We start from the raw sequence: 17,349 nt of genomic DNA, 5'->3' as shown, positions 1-17,349 counted from the left end.
GCCTTCTTTTATTTTTATTCTTTTAGTTGCTTGACTCTACCCCAAAATAAAGTGCCAACCCTGGCGACCATGACGTCACCGCTGGAGCACTGAACTAAAACAATCAACCTCACTCCTCTCCTCTCGCTCCCCCCTGACCGACCGCACCGTCTCATCCGTGGCGTGTACGAACCCGCTCGGTTGACAGACGCGAGCCGATAAAGCTGCATTTTCGTCTGTTGTTTCGTCTCTTGTCTCCCATTCTAGCGCAACAAAAAAAAAAATCCGCCACCGCTCATTTGTTTTGTTTTTTTAGTAAACAGAACCCGGCACAAGGTGAAGAAGAAGAAGAAGAAGAAGAAGAAGAAGACTTAGACGTGTACCGTTAGCTAGTATCTCTTCTGTCCGATAACACGAGAAAAAGCATGTCTGCTCAGCCCGGTGAGGAGCTAGGCTCGGAGGGGAAGTGGTTCGGGGATGACTACGAGCGGAACGGCCTGTTTGGGAACACACCGACCCGCTTCGGCGAGCTGCGGGACGAACTGAAGCCGAGGGGCGGCGAGGTGGCCGGCGACCTGGACCGACAATTTCACCCTTCCCAGGACGACGGGAAACGGCCCCCCGTTGCTATGGGAACTGCATCTACAGGTAAAGCTGGCGGCTATCGCGGTCGAGTCTTCGACGTTGGCCATTTCGTGGCATGTTTTGGACCCCGACACACGAGCACGTTGGAGGTAGAAAACGGGCAGAGATGCGCAGCGGAGAACGTTTGTCACGGATTCCGCGTTACGAAAGGCCTCCCTGTTAAAACTTCTGCACTCGCAAACACATCGGAACGTTAGCGAGTAAACTTCTACGAGATGATAGTAAATCAGCTGCCATCACAGTGATGCAGAAAGGAAATGATGCAGGACGTCCTCAAAAAACTAAATTGAATCGGACTTGGCTGGAGCTTTAGCCTTATGAAACATCCATAATATTCCATATCATCAGCCGTACACTCATACAGAGGGGAAGCAGCTTATCACCAATAGCCTGTTGAACTTTGAACTACCTGAACTGCCATTGATGTAGGAGCGGCCACATGTAGGCCCAGCATGCATAGATTGTAAAACACCCGCACACATTCATGTGGTGGGGTTTAAGGATGCTACATCGATGCTTTCATAACCAGTGTGCCTGACATAGTTCCTCAATAGGAGGAGGCTCGAGCAAAGGATTGTATTAGTCCTGTGAGGGCCTAAACTTTCCGGGTTGCATATGGTGAATGATTATGGTTTTATTATTGGATGCTGGAGGCAGTGGTTTTTGTGGGAACATCATGCAGACCTCAGTTCTAAATCCGCCGCTCTCCTTAGCACAGCTTGGTGGGTTGCTGCTATTTTTAATCCTGAAAGAACCGGGATCGCTATTCGCTTGGCTAGCAAAACGCGAGCCCTCTACTTTCATTCACGAATTCACTGAAAAATTCATGAGGAGATGTTTAAAAAGAAAAAAATGGAAGGAGTACCCTCAGGCCTTCTTATTTTCACTAGCCGCTATGGGCCAAAAATATTTTCCCTTCAGTACAAGATGCATCATTTAGACTTTAATCCTTTTTGAGGTTCAGAATTTAGCATGCATGTAAAACTTAAACCTCCAGATATAAACGTGTTGCAATTGGATAATACATATATACAATTTACAAAAGCTGTATACTTTTTCAGCAGACTGCATGTAATATTTATATGAAATAATGAAATAGGTAGTCAATATTTTCTCTGGATTTCTAGGAAAAGAAAACAAAGCACATGCTCTACCATCCTCGCATAACAGTGTCCCATCCAGGCAAGCTCCAACACACACACACACACACACACACACACACACACACACACCGATACTAGTGACATAATCCACTCTGCCACTTATGTTCTTGGTGGGAACAGAGCCGCTCTTATCCCATTTAGCAAAGTAGACTGGACATTTTCCTCTTGACCTGACATATAAAGTAGTATGGTCTATTCTGAGCCTTTTCAAAGACGTTCATCACTCCCAACAACCCTGTCTTTTACTAACGTTCCTTTGCCTCATAAAAATATTTAGTTTGGGAAACAAAGGTAGTTTTACTCATGGAAGCGCAGACGTTTGAACTTTAAACACTACGCAGTTTTAAATAATAAATGTCCAAGGTGTCTAGAATTGCCTCTTGGCAATCGATCCATCCCTGTCTTTAATTCTGTTCACACAGTAATTTACCCGTAGAATGCCAATAATGTTGTTTTCGGCTTCATTAAATGACTACAGGACAGAACGTAGCCTCGGATCACAGACCGTGCAGTGTGGAATAGCCTATTTTATCCTCAGAAGTATTTCTGAGAACATGGTGTCTAGAATCCTCCCCTGCTTTCCGAGAAAGAAAACAACAGAGTGCATGTTGTACACAAAGAATTTGACCCCTCCCATACACACACACACACACACACACACACACACACACACTTCTTTACTCATTCCTGTGCATTCAATTAGTTACTTCATCACATACCAACAAAGTGAATATGTAATGAGTAACATTCTCCAACACAATCCATTCCCTGATAGGTGGATTCGAGTTGAGTTCTGCTCCGTTTCAGCACATCAACAGGCAGACGGATGAGACAGTCTGGCTGGGTCTTTTCCATATCTGTCAAATAAAGAAAGCACTTAGTGGACTCCACTGGACTGCGCAGTGCATTCGTGCCTTTAGCTGCGGTTCCCAGGGGGCAAAGCAAAGCAGTGCTGGGTCTTTTCAGAATAGATGATAAAGATGCAGGATAATACGGGGATGGAGGATGATGACGAAGAGGAGGAGGAGGAGGAGGAGGGGGGGGGAGAAGCTTAATGGCGAGAGAGGAAAGTCTGCGATGAGAAGGCCGATAGTTCTGCCAGACTGTCCGAGGAAAACAGGAAACCCAACGGATGGTCTTTACTCTTACGGATACCTTTAATTCAGAACCTGACAAAAGCATTTACTCAACCAGTCAACGTCAGCTCCCATGTGAGCCAGTGTTTGCAAGCACCTTAAATAATTAAATATGGTTTAAAGGGGAGAACAACATACTGGTGTGCCTGCTTTGGATGGCTTAGAGTGCTCATCCCAAGGTTCCAATCTAATTTATCTCCACCCGTCTCCGGCACCAATTAGCTAATGTTTGGTTATAAAAACCACGAATGACTCTAAAACCTCCGTCCTGCTCCGCGGCCTGAGGGCACGTCCATCTTATTTTAGTTTTGCTTGTTGTACTCTCTAAAGCAGAATTGTGTCGGTACAATGAGAATGAATAGCCAATCCAAAGTTCCACTGAATTGACAGCTTTGAGCCAAAGCAGACAGCTTGCACTCAGTCTGGATCCTCCCACATCCTCTCCATTCATCCATAAAGCTCCTTCCAAGCAAGAGAAGAACGATCAATACGGTGGAAGACTGCTACCTAAGACTTCAGAATCTGAACTGCGACGGATAGGCCTTCATTTGAACTGCCTCTACATTGATTTATCTTTGACAAAAGCTGCTGGAACAACAATATTTGTCCAGTGTGGCCTTTAGTGATTTCTTTTAAGAATGTTGGATACACCGACGTTCCTTACGATAATTGTGGGTCCTTGTTTTTTTTTAAACAATGCAGCTCAGGGCAGTTGAAGCCTTCAGCACAGCTGTCCTCCTATCGACTTCTGCAAGTAGTTTTGATGAACCTCAGATCTCAGAATAGACTGTCTTTGTGCTCTCCATTATCTTATTTTTTTAAAGTAGGGTAGTTAGTAGCTGTTATTCAAGTTTTTGTACATTATGAACATAAACGGTATAACCGAAGCTTTTAAAGCACCAGACCATTAACAGTCCAATTGGGCCTCAGTTTACCTAGTAAGAGACGTTAGACAGTCCAATAGTAAATCAGTATATATATAAATTTCTTTTAATTTGTCTTAAAAGTGTATGGCAGAAAAAAAGAGCAATACAATAAATGCTGTCAAAGAAAGTCTATAGTCTGTGCTGATAAAGGGCGCTTTTTCCTTTTTGTCCATAAATGGCTAATTTTAAAAGTTTCATCAAATGTGCCCATCTTTGCACAGGGCATGTTTTCAAAATAAATTTCTGTTTTTATCTTTAGAAAATAAAATATTGTGCAGTTCTCAGTACAAGGGACAATTTATTCCTACAATTATGAAGCAGCAGCATATCATTTATCCTGAAAGGCGCAGATGGCTAAAGAGCAAAGGAAGAGAGCCACTTGATTACTTTCCACAAGGGCATGGAGTGAAATAGAGCTCCTGAAAGGTAACACCACAGTCAAGGGGGTCACGGACAAAGTAATGAGATCCTTACACTGCAATTGATTGAAAGATTTTTAAAAGTAAAGCTGAACAAAGGGGTTTGGTTGGACAAGCGGCATTGTATGCATACGCCAACATGGGCGAATAAAGCTGATTCTGATACGTCTCTTTGATCTGAGGTGATACTGCATGATGTTTTGGAGACTTGCAAACACAGCTGTTTGCCCAAACATTTTTCATTGATTTTAAAATCCTTTTCTGTTACCCACATTAGTTTGTTTATTTCATCATGTGTTGAAAAAAACTGCAGTAGATCAGTAAGTGTCTTCAAGGGAATAAACCTTGCACACAGAGTCCCACATGCAGCTCAGTAAGCTCAATTTAAAGTGGTAATATATTCATTTTTGCAACTCTGGTTCTTTTCATATCGCCGATGCTTACATGTTTTTGTATGTAGCCCGATAATTAGGAGCCCTTGCGTTGGCGTAGCACAAATTGTCAGGCTGCGTTAGTTTCAGGGCTGCACCGAGGACAACAAAAGGACTGCCCCTCCACAGCACGGCCACCAGGACTTATTCATTTAACTGCACCACCCCTCTGGTGACACGATTATGTCGCGTAGCTGAAGTGTGAGCTGAGCTTTCCTCTATTGTCACATCCGATCTCGTCGGAGTGCAGCAAAACATTCGTTTCAGCCTGGTGTTATTTGTTCTTTCCCGTGTCTGGGTACTATTTTGTGTCAACAGATTCAAAATGCCCTTAATCTCAACACACCAACTTTGACCCGAGCACAGCGTGGCTGTCCTGATGGCAGTTTAAAGACGAGCAACCAGCTCCTGTATTGTTACAGATGCCTTATGCAACTGCTGGTGAGTTTATCTGTTGGTATGTAGAATGGGACAATAGAGAGGAGGGAGGGAGGGAAGGTGGGTGGGTGGGAGGGCGTTGCCGACAGTCAACAAGGATGACTGGCAGCTCACTGCCCCTGAGGTCGCCTCTCTTCAGTTTGTAGTGGCCCCTGAGTGCTTATCACATCTGCACTGCGTGTTTCTGAACAGTGTATCAGTGAGTGTAAGATTACGCTGGTGTTGCCGGGGGTAATGGCTGATGTGTGACCTATACGATGGTGGTGCACTAAGAGGATTATACATCGGTTGCCTTTAGCAGTACATCAGGGAAATTCGTGCCACAGAGCTGAAATGGGGCTCAACGGCCGCGTCCATCAATGTTGCATATGGCTTAATGTACAAGACATTCCAGTCCACTAGATGAGAGATAATCTGCAGCCCAAGTTTGGGCCAGCTTTGCTTTTCCTCCACCTCAGCCCTCCCCCGATGTCCCAGACTGGGCGTGTAGTGTTTATGCCATTGTACTGCGGTAATAATGTATTGTTAATGACAATGAAGTAGCAGCGGTAGGAAGGACAGCAGAAGGGAAGTGAAGGGCGGTGGGGCCTTTTTAGAGGAAGCGATGGGAGGGTCTGGACATGCTGACCGTTTGGCCCTTCTGTCAGTCATTCGGCCTCCTCCAGAGCTGACCCTAAGGCTGCTATTTTAAATCTTCCCCCACTTGAGGCCAGCAGCTGGACCCGGCCTATTTATAGCACCACCGCTGCCCTGAGAGAAGCAGGGCGAGAGAGCACTGGGAGGTGACTCAAGACTCAAGACTTGTAAATAGCACATCCGAAATATCAGCGTGGTGATGCCCGGCCTGTGGGTGTTGGGTCTATGAACACAAGGCAATGTGTGTTTGTCAGCAAGTCTGAATACCTGACTGGGCTTTGAAATAAAATCCTTATCAAGTCTGTCTCTTCCATTTTTGCAAGTCATGTAATATGAGCAACCTTAATGTTGTGCGGCGGCACTGTAACAAATAATTCAGTGAAATGTTCAGTGTTATTTTACAGCGGTGGACACACAAATTCACAACAGACATCTGTTGGTTGTGCGTTCTTAATTGTAGTATTATTTTGATTTGTGTGCGTTGGATACCACAGAGATGTGTGCTGTGTTTAAAGCACCTTATTCATTTATCGTGTTTTGTGAACATAGTGTCGTAGCTTAAGCCGTTTTATTTTTCCAAAAAGGGTAGCTTGCACACAGTGTATCGTTCATATTTAATGTGTCTGTAGTTGTTTTCACGACACAAATTTGTCAGGGGAGACGTAGGATTATAGTGATTACAGAGCAGAGATGGGACTAGAGGAAGGCCTTTGCATGATTTAGAACAGACTCTGGTTGTGGCACTGTGTGTTTTTTTTAGGGGGGGGTCTGAACAATCCCCCTTTGTCCAATGCCGCGTACAAATACCCTCTGTTACCGCTGCCTCGCTGGTCTTCACAGCCGAGCACCCAGTCAGACTGTGTTTGCCTCACAGACCCCGCTCCCTGGCAGCATAGTCTCAGTTTAACTGGATGTTTTCAAATCGTCAAAAACATCAGGCGCAGGCCGATTTGATCCGAGCGGCCCTTCTTCCCTATCAGTGTGTAACCTCACGGAATTTTATTTCTCTTTCTGCCTGTCCATCCCTGTAGATGACCTCATGTCTGGCCCGTTTAGGACGCCTATGAATGAAGACGGCGACGTCTACACTTCCCTGATGTCGAATCAGAGCTACGCGTCCGGCCGAGAAGCCTCCTACCTGTCGGATGACCTGAAACCGACTAAGCCCTCCTCCGCCCTGGATCAGCTCTCTGGCGACCGCTATAGCTTCAGCACCAAGATGACCTCTGACCTGGGTGATGACATGCCAAAATCTCTGTTAGGCTCAGATAAGACGGAATCCTACAACTACATGGACATTAGCCACGGGGAGGAGCGCCATGACCACCACAGCCTGGTGGATACAGGCTCAACCGGTCACGACTCGTTAGGCAGCTACATGGAAAAGAACCACGCGAGAGATGAGGAGGGAGACCTCGGGTCGGCACTGGGCTCCCACTCTTTCCCCTACGTGGAGGAGCCATCTGACGAAGAGCTGTCGGACTACCGCTCCTACCGAAACCTGGGCGGCACCCCCCAGACGGCCAGCCCGGTGAAGATCACTTTGACGGAGTCCCATCCTCAAGCTGCCAAGAGTGAGCTGCCGCAGCACGCCCCCCCGGTCAGTGTGTCCGAGCGTGAAAACGTCCTCAGCGTGGGCTTGCAGGGGGTTCCCACTGTGACGCTATCGGAGCCAGAGGACGACAGCCCTGCCTCCACTCCCAATGCTTCGCCGACACGTAGGCCTGGCAAAACACGCACACACACACACACACCTGTGACACGGATATGGAGGTTGGGGATGTAGATAAAATCCCCAATCATAGTATAAAAAAATTTCATATTGCAAGCTCAGTATATGTTTGTATTGTAAATTGGAATTCATGAGTAAAAGAACAAAATGATAACGCATGTATTTATTCCATAATGAAAATTGAATTCTTGACAAATCAACAAACACAACAGCTGTATTTTGCGCAGATAGTTTTTACTCCAAGAAAACCAAGCAAGGTTGAATTTGTCAGAGGAGAAACTGTCATTTCTTTAGACTGAACTGTGTGTGCAGACTGTATGCCTGTATTTGCAACGTGAACGAGGACCTGAATGCCCTCTCTCGGTTTCTTTGTGAACAGAAAAAGAATTCCGTTCCCATGACATGTTCAAGGCGGACGCAGCGAAGCCGGCGGCTTCCAAAAGCAGCCGGGGCTCAGCGGCGGGCGGCAGGGAGCACGACGGCAGCAGCGCCGAGTCCGGAGACTCCGAGATTGAGTTGGTGTACGAGGAGCCTCCCAAGGCCGCTAGCAACCCATTGGTCCAGCTGCCGAAAAGCAAGGGCGCTCCCAGCCAGCCTAACAACCCCTTTGACAATCCCCCTGTGGCCAAGGGTGGTTTCGGCAGCCACGCTGCCCCCACAGCCTACAGCATTCTGAGAGAGGAGAGAGAGGCGGAGCTCGACAGCGACCTCTTCATCGAGTCCGCGTCCGAAGAGAGCCCCAAGAGAGCGCAGGGCTCCGGTGGCCCCAAACGGGGGGTGAGCCCTCCCTCTTCCCTGGCTCCCGGCGCCCCTCCCCGGAGCGCGGCGGCGCCGGCCGAGCACCTGACCCCAGAGAAGGTCAAGAGCCCGGTTAGAGTGGAGGAGGATCGGCCCAGCAAGCCCAAACCGCCCACTGCCGCTGTGCCCCCAGAGGTGCGATTGGAGAGGCCCCAACAGGACGACATGCACAAGCTCGACAACGAGGGCAAAGGAGAGCCGGCCGCCTCAATCGTCCTGCAGGGCTTTGATAAACAAAAAGGTCAGTGTTAAGACTCCTCGATTGTCTCTATGGAACAGAAGGAGGTGTTTCCTAAGGGATACAAGTAATAGAATTTCACCAAACATGTCTGTGATCTTTCCATCGTTGCAGTGGTCATCTTGGTTTAAAAGCTGCTATCCCGGGTATTGGCTTTCCAGAAATAGTGCTGTGGAAACAGGTAGTGTTGCACATTCCGTAGCGTTGCCTATTCCGATGTTTTTGTTTCCGAATGGAACAGCAATCGCGTGTGCATCTGTGTTTTAAAACCGTCTTCATCATCGCATTGACGGAATATTTCGACTCAAGTCACTAACGCAGTACTTGTGTTTGTTTACCTTCTGGTCTGCTAACCGCACGGTGTTTTGTTGATTGGAGAAGTAAACAGGATTGCTGAGAGAGAGAGATGGGAGTTTCCACCGCTGAGTGTGTGTCCCTGCCTGAAGTATTCTTCCTTCCCAGTGTCTGCTTCCCCCTGCCGGTACAGAAGGAAAAAGGCAGAGTGAGGATACATCGATTCACATTTAGGAATAATCATGTTAACTAAAACTCAAAAGCACACCGTAAATGTGTAAACTTTACCCTCTTGCAATTATAGAATTTTGGATGTTATCTAGTCCCTCTCTGCGACTAGATAAGTCAGAGATGCCCATCGCACTCTGCAGGAGTTAATGCGGTCTAAGCTGTCTGGCATGGGTATTTTGACTTCTTCTTCTTGGCTGTTCTGTCCTTGTAAACATTGGGTTTACATAATCCTATGAAGTTAAAACTGGGGCACCCTCCTACTTAGGCGCTTTGAAAGCTTCCTCTTGAATTTCACTGGATACAGAGCTGAGAGAATAACATCTTGACGAGTGTTGTTTGGCTTTGGTTTCCTGAAACGCTCTGCTACTAATGCACCCTGGACCAACAGAACATCATGATTGAGTCAGTTACACAACTGAAATGTATAATATCATGAGCTGTTGTGATTAAATTATAAATTAAAGAGACTGTCCTTGTATTGTTTACTCGGACTGTAAGAAGGTTCTGGAAATGCCAAAAAAGCAGGTCATGTGCATTTTTCTCTCCACCACTAGAGGGCGCATTGGACCTTAGTCATTGCTGCTCTGTTGAATAACTAGCAGGTATCGTTTCCATGGTGCACTTCCATGTCAGTTGCCATAGCAACAGTGATGGCCGAGTATGCTCAGTCTGGTTTCTTTATTTTTCCCTTTTCTCTTGGTTGGTATTGGCATTGAAGCATTTCTAGGCTGCAGTGAGCAGAAGGTGTGAGGTGTGGCTGTCTGCGGGGGGGGGGGGGGGGGGGGGGGGGTGTGTACCTGACCAATGGATTGAAAAATGACGTAACAACAAAGATATTGTTTTTTGCTCAGTGCTGACAAAACAGTGGCTGCGTGGTTTCTATTTCACCAGCTTTTTCGGTTCCAGGTCTCTTTATGGGATCATTTGTTACAAATAGGAATTCTAAATCATAAACACATCCTGAGGCCACTAAACGAGGAACATTGTGCTGTAATGCACAGTGTCTCTTGTTATGAATTATTAAAAGGCATGCACTTAGCCTCTTCAAATAATAGTGAGTAAGAGTGGAAATGGCTATTTCATATTTCAGTATTCGCTTTTTATTGTCCAGTTTTAAGTAAAGAACAGACTTGGATATTTGTCATATTTTCCCTTAGCAACATGGCCTCAAGTCCAGGTATTTTCAACCTTGAGCAAGAACACTGCTATTACACCCCGTCTAGTGTGCAACATGACATCAGACTATTAAAATGACCACTCTGACAATCCCTATTTATAGCCTACATTATTCATTGCAGCAATAAATATTCTTCTGACTCTGGAATATAAAAGGGAAGTATATGACTAGCGTACATGGGAAAACCCTCCCACTGCTAGCCATCATCACCAGTCTGTTCTGATGCTCTGTTGGGCTTTTATTGTGAAAGCTATAGTCTTCCTTTCCTTTCAAGAAAAAAAAGCCTATTCTCCAACAACCACCACCCACCCTCTCACCCTCTTCATCATTGCATGGATGGTTTGCTGCAGCAGCAACTGTGGTGTGTTGTTTACAAGTAGAACCCCCTCCCCCAACACACACACACACACTTTACCCACTCCTCCTTTTTAAGCCATCGCTGCTCGCGAGCATCAGTCCGTGAGCCCCGCAAGCCGGCAGCACCGTGGAAACCCTTCCTCCCTCCCTCTCTCTGTCATCTCTGCCTCTCAGCATCTCTTCTCCAGCACCCTTTCTATTTTTTTTTGGGGCCATTCATGCCTTTTTTCTTGGATGAGTGAGTGAGTCGGCGCCATTGACCAGGGAGACAAAGAAGAAAACGGACGACCACACAGCGAAAAAGAACCGGGACGTAACTGATCAGCAGCATGCAGGCCACTGCAGACGTTACCAAGAAGGAATGCTCCTGGAGCGGCTGGAAGGGCCAGGGTACTAATGTGTTTACCGTCATCTACTCATCATTCTGTCCGTGTTTTGTGTCTGTGAGAGCGGGGCTGTTTAGCCCCGCATGTAGGTCAAAGACTCATGGCGCCGTCGGTGTGTATTCGCCAACGCGTGTACGTGCGCTTTCACATGTTCACATCTGTCATTTGTCACGCATTGTCCTTCTGCACCTCATTTCCCACGGACACGCCCTGACGACAAAACCGTCGGGCTGCATGCATGTGTGCCTGTCTGATAAAGAGACACATAAAAAGGGGAAGAAAAAAAAAAGGTGGATGGAGCGGGAGATGCTAGTGGGTGTTTTTGGAGAAAAAAAAATGTGTTTACACACACCAGTCTGCTGGAAGCCATCTGTTTTGGGTGCATGCTAATATGGATGCCAGCGTTGTGTTGTGGACTAAAGGCGTGTCATTGTCATCGCCCTCCCCACTCTGCAGCCGTGCAGGGGAGCGGGTTTTACATGGCGTATACTCTGTTTTTGTGCAACGAGGCAGTCAGAGTATTGACGGACTGTCTCCATGGTAACCAGGGCGCACCCATTCCCGATTCTATCGGCCCAATGTCCTCTGCTGCCGTGGCACCTTGCAGAGACCGGGCCGGAGGAGGAGAGCATCCTCCATCTGTCCGTCTCCGTAGAGCGGAGGGCTCATAGAGGAGGCAATGAGAGAAAATGGCGTCCCTTCCTCCACACATATGCCATCATTTCAGCATTAGCTAACAATAGCAGTGTATGTCATTTGGCCAAGGCTGTGTAACATGACAGCCTTTCTCTTAGGCTGATGGATAGGCGAAACAAAGGAGAAGATTGAACGGGATATTTCACCTATCAAAGTTCTCATGGAAAGAAACTCAGACCCTGATGCTGGCAGGTCCAACATGAGTCATGCACAGGGCCCAAATGACAACAGCGAGCTCTCTAATGAATGTTTAAAACTACTGTAAATGAATGTTCCTACTCAAATGGCTACTTTTAGCAAACTAGTCTATTTTGTGTCACAAAACCAGAGATACAATTAAAATTATGTTTGAAGGCAACAACAGAAAGCATTTAACGCTATTATATGTATTGGTTTTTCTTAATAACACGACCATACATCAGCACCTAGAAGCTCTGCTGTGCTGCTTAGGGCATTTAATGGTGTCTACAACAATCATATTTTAGAAATACACTTAAGGTGGTTGGAATGGTTGACACGTTTTAATGCCATTTTGGTTTAAAATATTTTGGTGAACTTGCCCGTTTTTTTTTTAATTTTCTTATTCCTGACGGACAAACTGTGTTTGCTCTGTGGCTCGACAAGTGAGCTCATTTTCTAGATGTAGTGACTCATTCTTATATAAAAAGAACCATCTCTCTGATTAGAAAATCGACGTTGATAATCATCATGTCACGCCCCAAGTCTAAACCGGTCATCCCCTGGTTGAGAATCCAGTTTTCCATCGGATGGCTGGTTTGAGGCCACCAGGACGTCTTATGATTTAATGAGGTCAGGCTAAACTGGTCACTACAGAAAAGGGGGAAGGGGAATCGTATTATTGTCAATTGTGTTAATAATTTGCTTTGGTTTTTGCACAGCGTATGTGTTTAATGTCAGAGGCAACAAACAGAGCTCCTCATTTCTACTTCTCTGGTTCCATATGCCACGTGTCTCACATTTAAATCTGCCCCGTGCGGTTCAGTCGTTGCTACGGTCACACTAACTGGATTTTTAAGGTGTATGCCTTTTATGTTAAACAAGTCACACCAAAAAGAAATCTGCATTTTTATTCTTCCAATCAGTCAGTTAGCAATTTAGATATTTTCCAATTTAAGTGACATTTTAATCGAGTCAATCTTTAAGCCTTTTATACACACAGCGTCTTTCTCATTTTCTTGGCATGTATCAAGGCTTTGTATAAAACCTGCCATTGTCCCTTTGTGCTCCGCCATAAAGGGAGAGGCCGTCTTCACGTGTCTGGCTGTAGAGACGCATCATGTGATGCTGATTCCCCAGATTCAGATTCCTGGGGCTGCTCTTTCCCCCCATCTCTCTTTTCCAATTTCGGCCCCTCCCTCCCTTCCTCTCTCCATCTCTCAGTGAGTTGTGCAGAGAAAATGGAGCACGGTAACTATGGTAACTGCATCAGGCAGGTGCTCAATAGAACCTTTTCCACAGAAGCGTTGTGTAGGGCTAGAGTCTGTGCGGTTTAATAGCATGCAATGCTACGCTAGTCATCTTTAGCTAATGAAGCCACATGATGCATATAAAAAGGACTGATTCAATTCTCCATTTTGACACAGTCTTGTATTTTAGCCGCTGCTTGGCAGCCTGTCACATGTCAGCTGGGCAGCACTTAAAAAGCCTGCGAATGAAAGAACTCACATGGAGAGCGCGAGGGAGAGCGAGAACGTGCGTGTGTGTGTGTGTGACGGATCGCAATGTGATTCTTTGGCAAACCGCACCCCATAGACACCCCTCCTCCCGCCCTCTCTGCCTCACACCCCCCCCCCTCCCGCACAGCTAAATGCTGATTTGCTGGTGTGGCTGTGGCCCCTCCCCTCCTGTGCATGGGTGTGGGGGGGGGCTCCCCCCTCAGTGCTCTCCTTTTGTCCGTGGATAAAGCAGCTGCCTCTTTCCCTGTTCAGCCATGGGACCCGCAGGTCAGTACACGCTCCTACTGCACTAGATAAAGCTTTTCCAGTCCGAGTGCGGCGGGTGCATCACGCGCCACAGTCGCTGTCAGCACCCGTCTCTGGCAGAGTCGCCCGTTGTGGATGTCTGTGTGTTTAACAGCTGCTGTGTGTGTGTGCTACCTGTGTGGTTTGTATGTGGGCATCCACACGGGACAGCTGGCCAGAGGTGGCAGCAACGACGGGCCGCCGTGGGGAGAGGCGTACATACAGCAGCCAAAGCGCATGGGGCCTGTTGTCACTGTTTGTGAATGAGTAGTATCTTTGATTTGATGGTGGGAGGTGCGGGGGGGGGGACGGGTACAGTAAGTCACTCTTGGTTTTGTGAGAAGAAAACAAATATGAATGCTGCTTTACCGTACTGGAAGGTTGGTGTGCGTGGGAAGCCGTTCTGCAGTCCCCCAGGTTGCCTTTTTGGCATCCACAGATGCCTTTTAGAGTAAAGATGGCCGTCATCACTATGCTGCTCACGGCCCCGCATCTAAAATTAGAGCAGGCAGGCTTTCAGTTAACAGAGGACTAAGACACCCAAGAGACCTCGGCCACGATTCTCTCCCTCCTCTGCCACGACACAAAGGTGTGCATTAGCGTACCGGTGGTGCTTAATGTGACGTGAAGGATACTGTACCAAACAAACGCGTGGCCCACCCTGGTAGCAGCGCTGGCCGCGGCGCGGTGGTCGAAGGCAGCTGGCTCAGCAGGGGGTGAAACGAGCAGCTGACAGTTCTCATGGAAACAGGCCCTGTGTTTCCATACGACACGGACGACTGCCAGAGGAGGACCGTATCGGCTGTAATGGTACACTGGGCTAATCCTCAGTTATCACTTCTCGCTCTCATCTCTGCTAGTGGCTTACTATTACAGGCCCCGGTGCCCAAAGAAGAGGGGGGGGGGAAAAGGGAAATGTTAGAATACAGCAAACCTGACGCCATTTTTTTTTTCCAGCACCATGCTTGGCCTGAAACGGGGCCCTCATACAGAGGGCCCCGTTTCAGGCCAATCATGGTGCTGCATCGCATTAGAAAGCGACTTCATTGAAGCATCGTTATCCCTCCTCGCTGACCACGAATCTGCTCTTCCGTCCAGGTCACATTGAACCGTTATCTGTGAACTGCTGATAGCGCTGTTATTTCGGCCACTGGCTTTGCCGAGCTGTACCGCAGGTCAATCATTAATTCTGCTCCGGGAGCAGCCCGTGCAGGTGTGTGAGGCCGCATGTGTGTTTGTATACGTATGAGAAGGGACCAGGTGCCTCTGACCATAAGGACACGTCAGATATAAAGGACGAATGCACATAGCCGTCGCAACGCAGCCTGAGACACTGGTGGGGCGAGTGCAGGCAGGGCATTATCTTCTCCAAAGGTTGGGCTATTTATATATACAGGAGTGAAGAAACTGAACTGGCAAATCATCCCTCAGACATCTTGACGTCGTCTTAGAGCTCCGCAGCCAACTGGAACCGAAAGGAAACGCTGGGTTAGAAAGCTGGGTTGAAATCGGGATCACGTGACAACGGAGGCTCTCTGAGGACATCGGGTTGTGAACAGCTTCCAGATAGTTGACCCAAATGTGTGGTGTGTGTGTGTGTGTGTGCGTGTGGTGCGGTGCAGCAGCCCGACACACACTTTGAAACAGATACGTCTGCGCCAGCCCGTACCGGGGCGAGCGCTCGGCGCCGTGCCGCCTGTTGGGTCCTAACCCCGTTTGTCCTTGCTTCGTCCTTCCCTTCCAGCCATCGACCTGCTCTACTGGAGGAACGTGAAGCAGTCCGGGGCCGTGTTCAGCAGCGTGCTCCTGCTCCTCTTCTCGCTGACCCAGTTCAGCGTGGTCAGCGTCGGCGCCTACTTGGCCCTGGCGGCCCTCTCGGCCAGCATCAGCTTCCGGATCTACAAGTCTGTGCTGCAGGCTGTGCAGAAGACCGACGAGGGACACCCTTTCAAGTGAGTCAAAACGAAAGCACGTTGGATAAAGGCAGTCGGCGAAAGGGACCCCTTCGCTGACCGAGCGCGCGTCCGTGTTTCTGCCGCCAGGGCCTACTTGGAGGTGGAGATCGCTCTGTCCCAGGACCAGATCAGTAAATATGCCGACAAAATCCTGCTCTACACCAACACCTGTATGAAGGAGCTCCGCAGGCTGTTCCTCGTACAAGACCTGATCGACTCCTTGAAGGTTTGCCTCACACTCGCCTCGCTTCTCAAGGGCCACCTTGACTCATGCCACAGAACTAGGGACTTAGCAGCACACGTGGATACTGTCGGGTTACAGAAGTTTAAAACATGTCACGTCTGTGTGTTCCAGTTCGCCGTGTTGATGTGGCTGCTGACCTACGTGGGCGCCCTCTTCAACGGCCTGACACTGCTCATCCTAGGTGAGGTCGCCCCGACTCACAGCGCGCTTCACTGAACAAACTCCTGAGCGTCGTTGTTGACTCTCACAAAAAACACACACACACACACACACACGTGTGTGTGAACAATCTCCCAAAGCTTGATGAACAGAGTACATATAGCAAAGGCATATTGCAACATATGTATTCATGACGAGTACCGCATGTCCTCAAGAAGTCATTTATTGGACATGATTACTCCGCACAGGTTGTGTGCGTGTTGTCGGTTTACTTTTCCAGTTTACCTTCAGATAAGCGCTGGTCGTTAACGGTGTCAGAATTAACCATTGCTCTCTCCGTGCCTCTGCAGCCGTGGTGTCCATGTTCAGCATGCCCGTGGTCTACGAGAAACATCAGGTGGGAATTCGAGCATCGCGATGAGTCAAGTTTGCAAAACGCCGTCTGGTATTCACACCGTCGCTTTGCTTGTTTGTTTGTTTTTTGTTTTTCTAGGCACAGATCGATCAGTACGTGGGACTAATACGGACCCATGTCAACTCTGTGGTGGGAAAGTGAGTGTTTGCCATTCAGACCTTTTAGGTTCAACGGTTCCACTGTGATACACAAACAGCAACATAACAATTAGGTTTAAAAAGTATAAAAAGCAGAGTTATGAAGCCCTCTGAGGCCAATTTGTAATTTGGGGATATATATTAAAAAAACAAAACTTCTGCTTGAATAAATGCCTTGTTGGGACACGTTTTCTCTGAACAGGATCCAGGCAAAGATCCCCGGGGCGAAGAGGAAGGAGGAGTAGAGGAGTGCGTCTCACCGAGGAAGATGACAGTCCAGCTCAGTCGGGGCAGCGCGATCAACCGTTGAAGAGACCGGTCGCCATCCGTCGGGCATCGTGCTGCATCATCTTGGTGTTCTTCAAAAGCATCCACTGGAGAAACCTCCACCCTGTGTATAGCAGTTCAAACACTTAACACACAGTCGCACCTACATAATCCTGTTTCTAGGTAGACAAGTACACGACTAGAAAACAAAAGAAAACTGACTTTTTTTTGTGTTGCTTATTATTAAAAGTGCATGAAGTCGAGCCTTGGGTAAATATTTGATCTTTTGTGCAGTTCTTCAGTCACGCTACATTTCTGCTTTGCAGTGCTTACCACAAACTGTATGGTTCGGCACAGAAGAAGCTAAATGCCCACAGACGTGCTCTGCTGCCAATGTTAAATACTGCTTCATGTTTCTGAGTAAGCTGACAGGGCTTCTCTCAGTCTATGTCCATATATATATAAATAGCAAAAATGATTTCCTTTGGGTGTTTCAACGCACAATATA

The 17,349-nt window shown here is 47.6% G+C and overlaps 1 protein-coding gene across 4 annotated transcripts; it reads left to right on the top strand.

The window, feature by feature from the left end:
* The first annotated feature begins 191 nt into the window (after positions 1 to 191).
* Positions 192 to 17,104, top strand: rtn1a (reticulon 1a). Of its 4 annotated transcripts, XM_037487127.2 has the most exons (9): positions 192 to 627; positions 6,805 to 7,491; positions 7,885 to 8,544; positions 15,409 to 15,616; positions 15,707 to 15,845; positions 15,975 to 16,044; positions 16,373 to 16,419; positions 16,516 to 16,574; positions 16,777 to 17,104. In XM_037487127.2, the coding sequence occupies exons 1-9, from the start codon at positions 405 to 407 to the stop codon at positions 16,817 to 16,819; spliced, it is 2,136 nt and encodes a 711-aa protein (XP_037343024.2). In that variant the 5' UTR covers positions 192 to 404; the 3' UTR covers positions 16,820 to 17,104. The 4 variants fall into 4 exon arrangements, with proteins under 4 accessions (XP_037343024.2, XP_037343025.1, XP_037343026.1 ...); XM_037487128.2 differs by lacking the exons at positions 192 to 627; positions 6,805 to 7,491; positions 7,885 to 8,544 and adding an exon at positions 10,548 to 10,990; XM_037487129.2 differs by lacking the exons at positions 192 to 627; positions 6,805 to 7,491; positions 7,885 to 8,544 and adding an exon at positions 13,531 to 13,646.
* The last annotated feature ends 245 nt before the right edge of the window (positions 17,105 to 17,349 follow it).

This window comes from Pungitius pungitius, chromosome 14, assembly GCF_949316345.1.
Source record: "Pungitius pungitius chromosome 14, fPunPun2.1, whole genome shotgun sequence".
NCBI classification, from domain to species: domain Eukaryota; kingdom Metazoa; phylum Chordata; class Actinopteri; order Perciformes; family Gasterosteidae; genus Pungitius; species Pungitius pungitius.
Note: the sequence above shows the minus strand (reverse complement) of the source record. Positions and strands in the feature narration are given on the sequence as shown.

Excerpts from the sequence above, each read along its gene's own strand:
- rtn1a (XM_037487127.2), top strand. The coding sequence starts at position 405 with ATGTCTGCTCAGCCCGGTGAGGAGCTAGGCTCGGAGGGGAAGTGGTTC. Across the intron at positions 15,846-15,974 it reads ACCTGATCGACTCCTTGAAG|TTCGCCGTGTTGATGTGGCT; the intron begins GTTTGCCTCACA and ends TGTGTGTTCCAG. Across the intron at positions 16,575-16,776 it reads GTCAACTCTGTGGTGGGAAA|GATCCAGGCAAAGATCCCCG; the intron begins GTGAGTGTTTGC and ends TTCTCTGAACAG.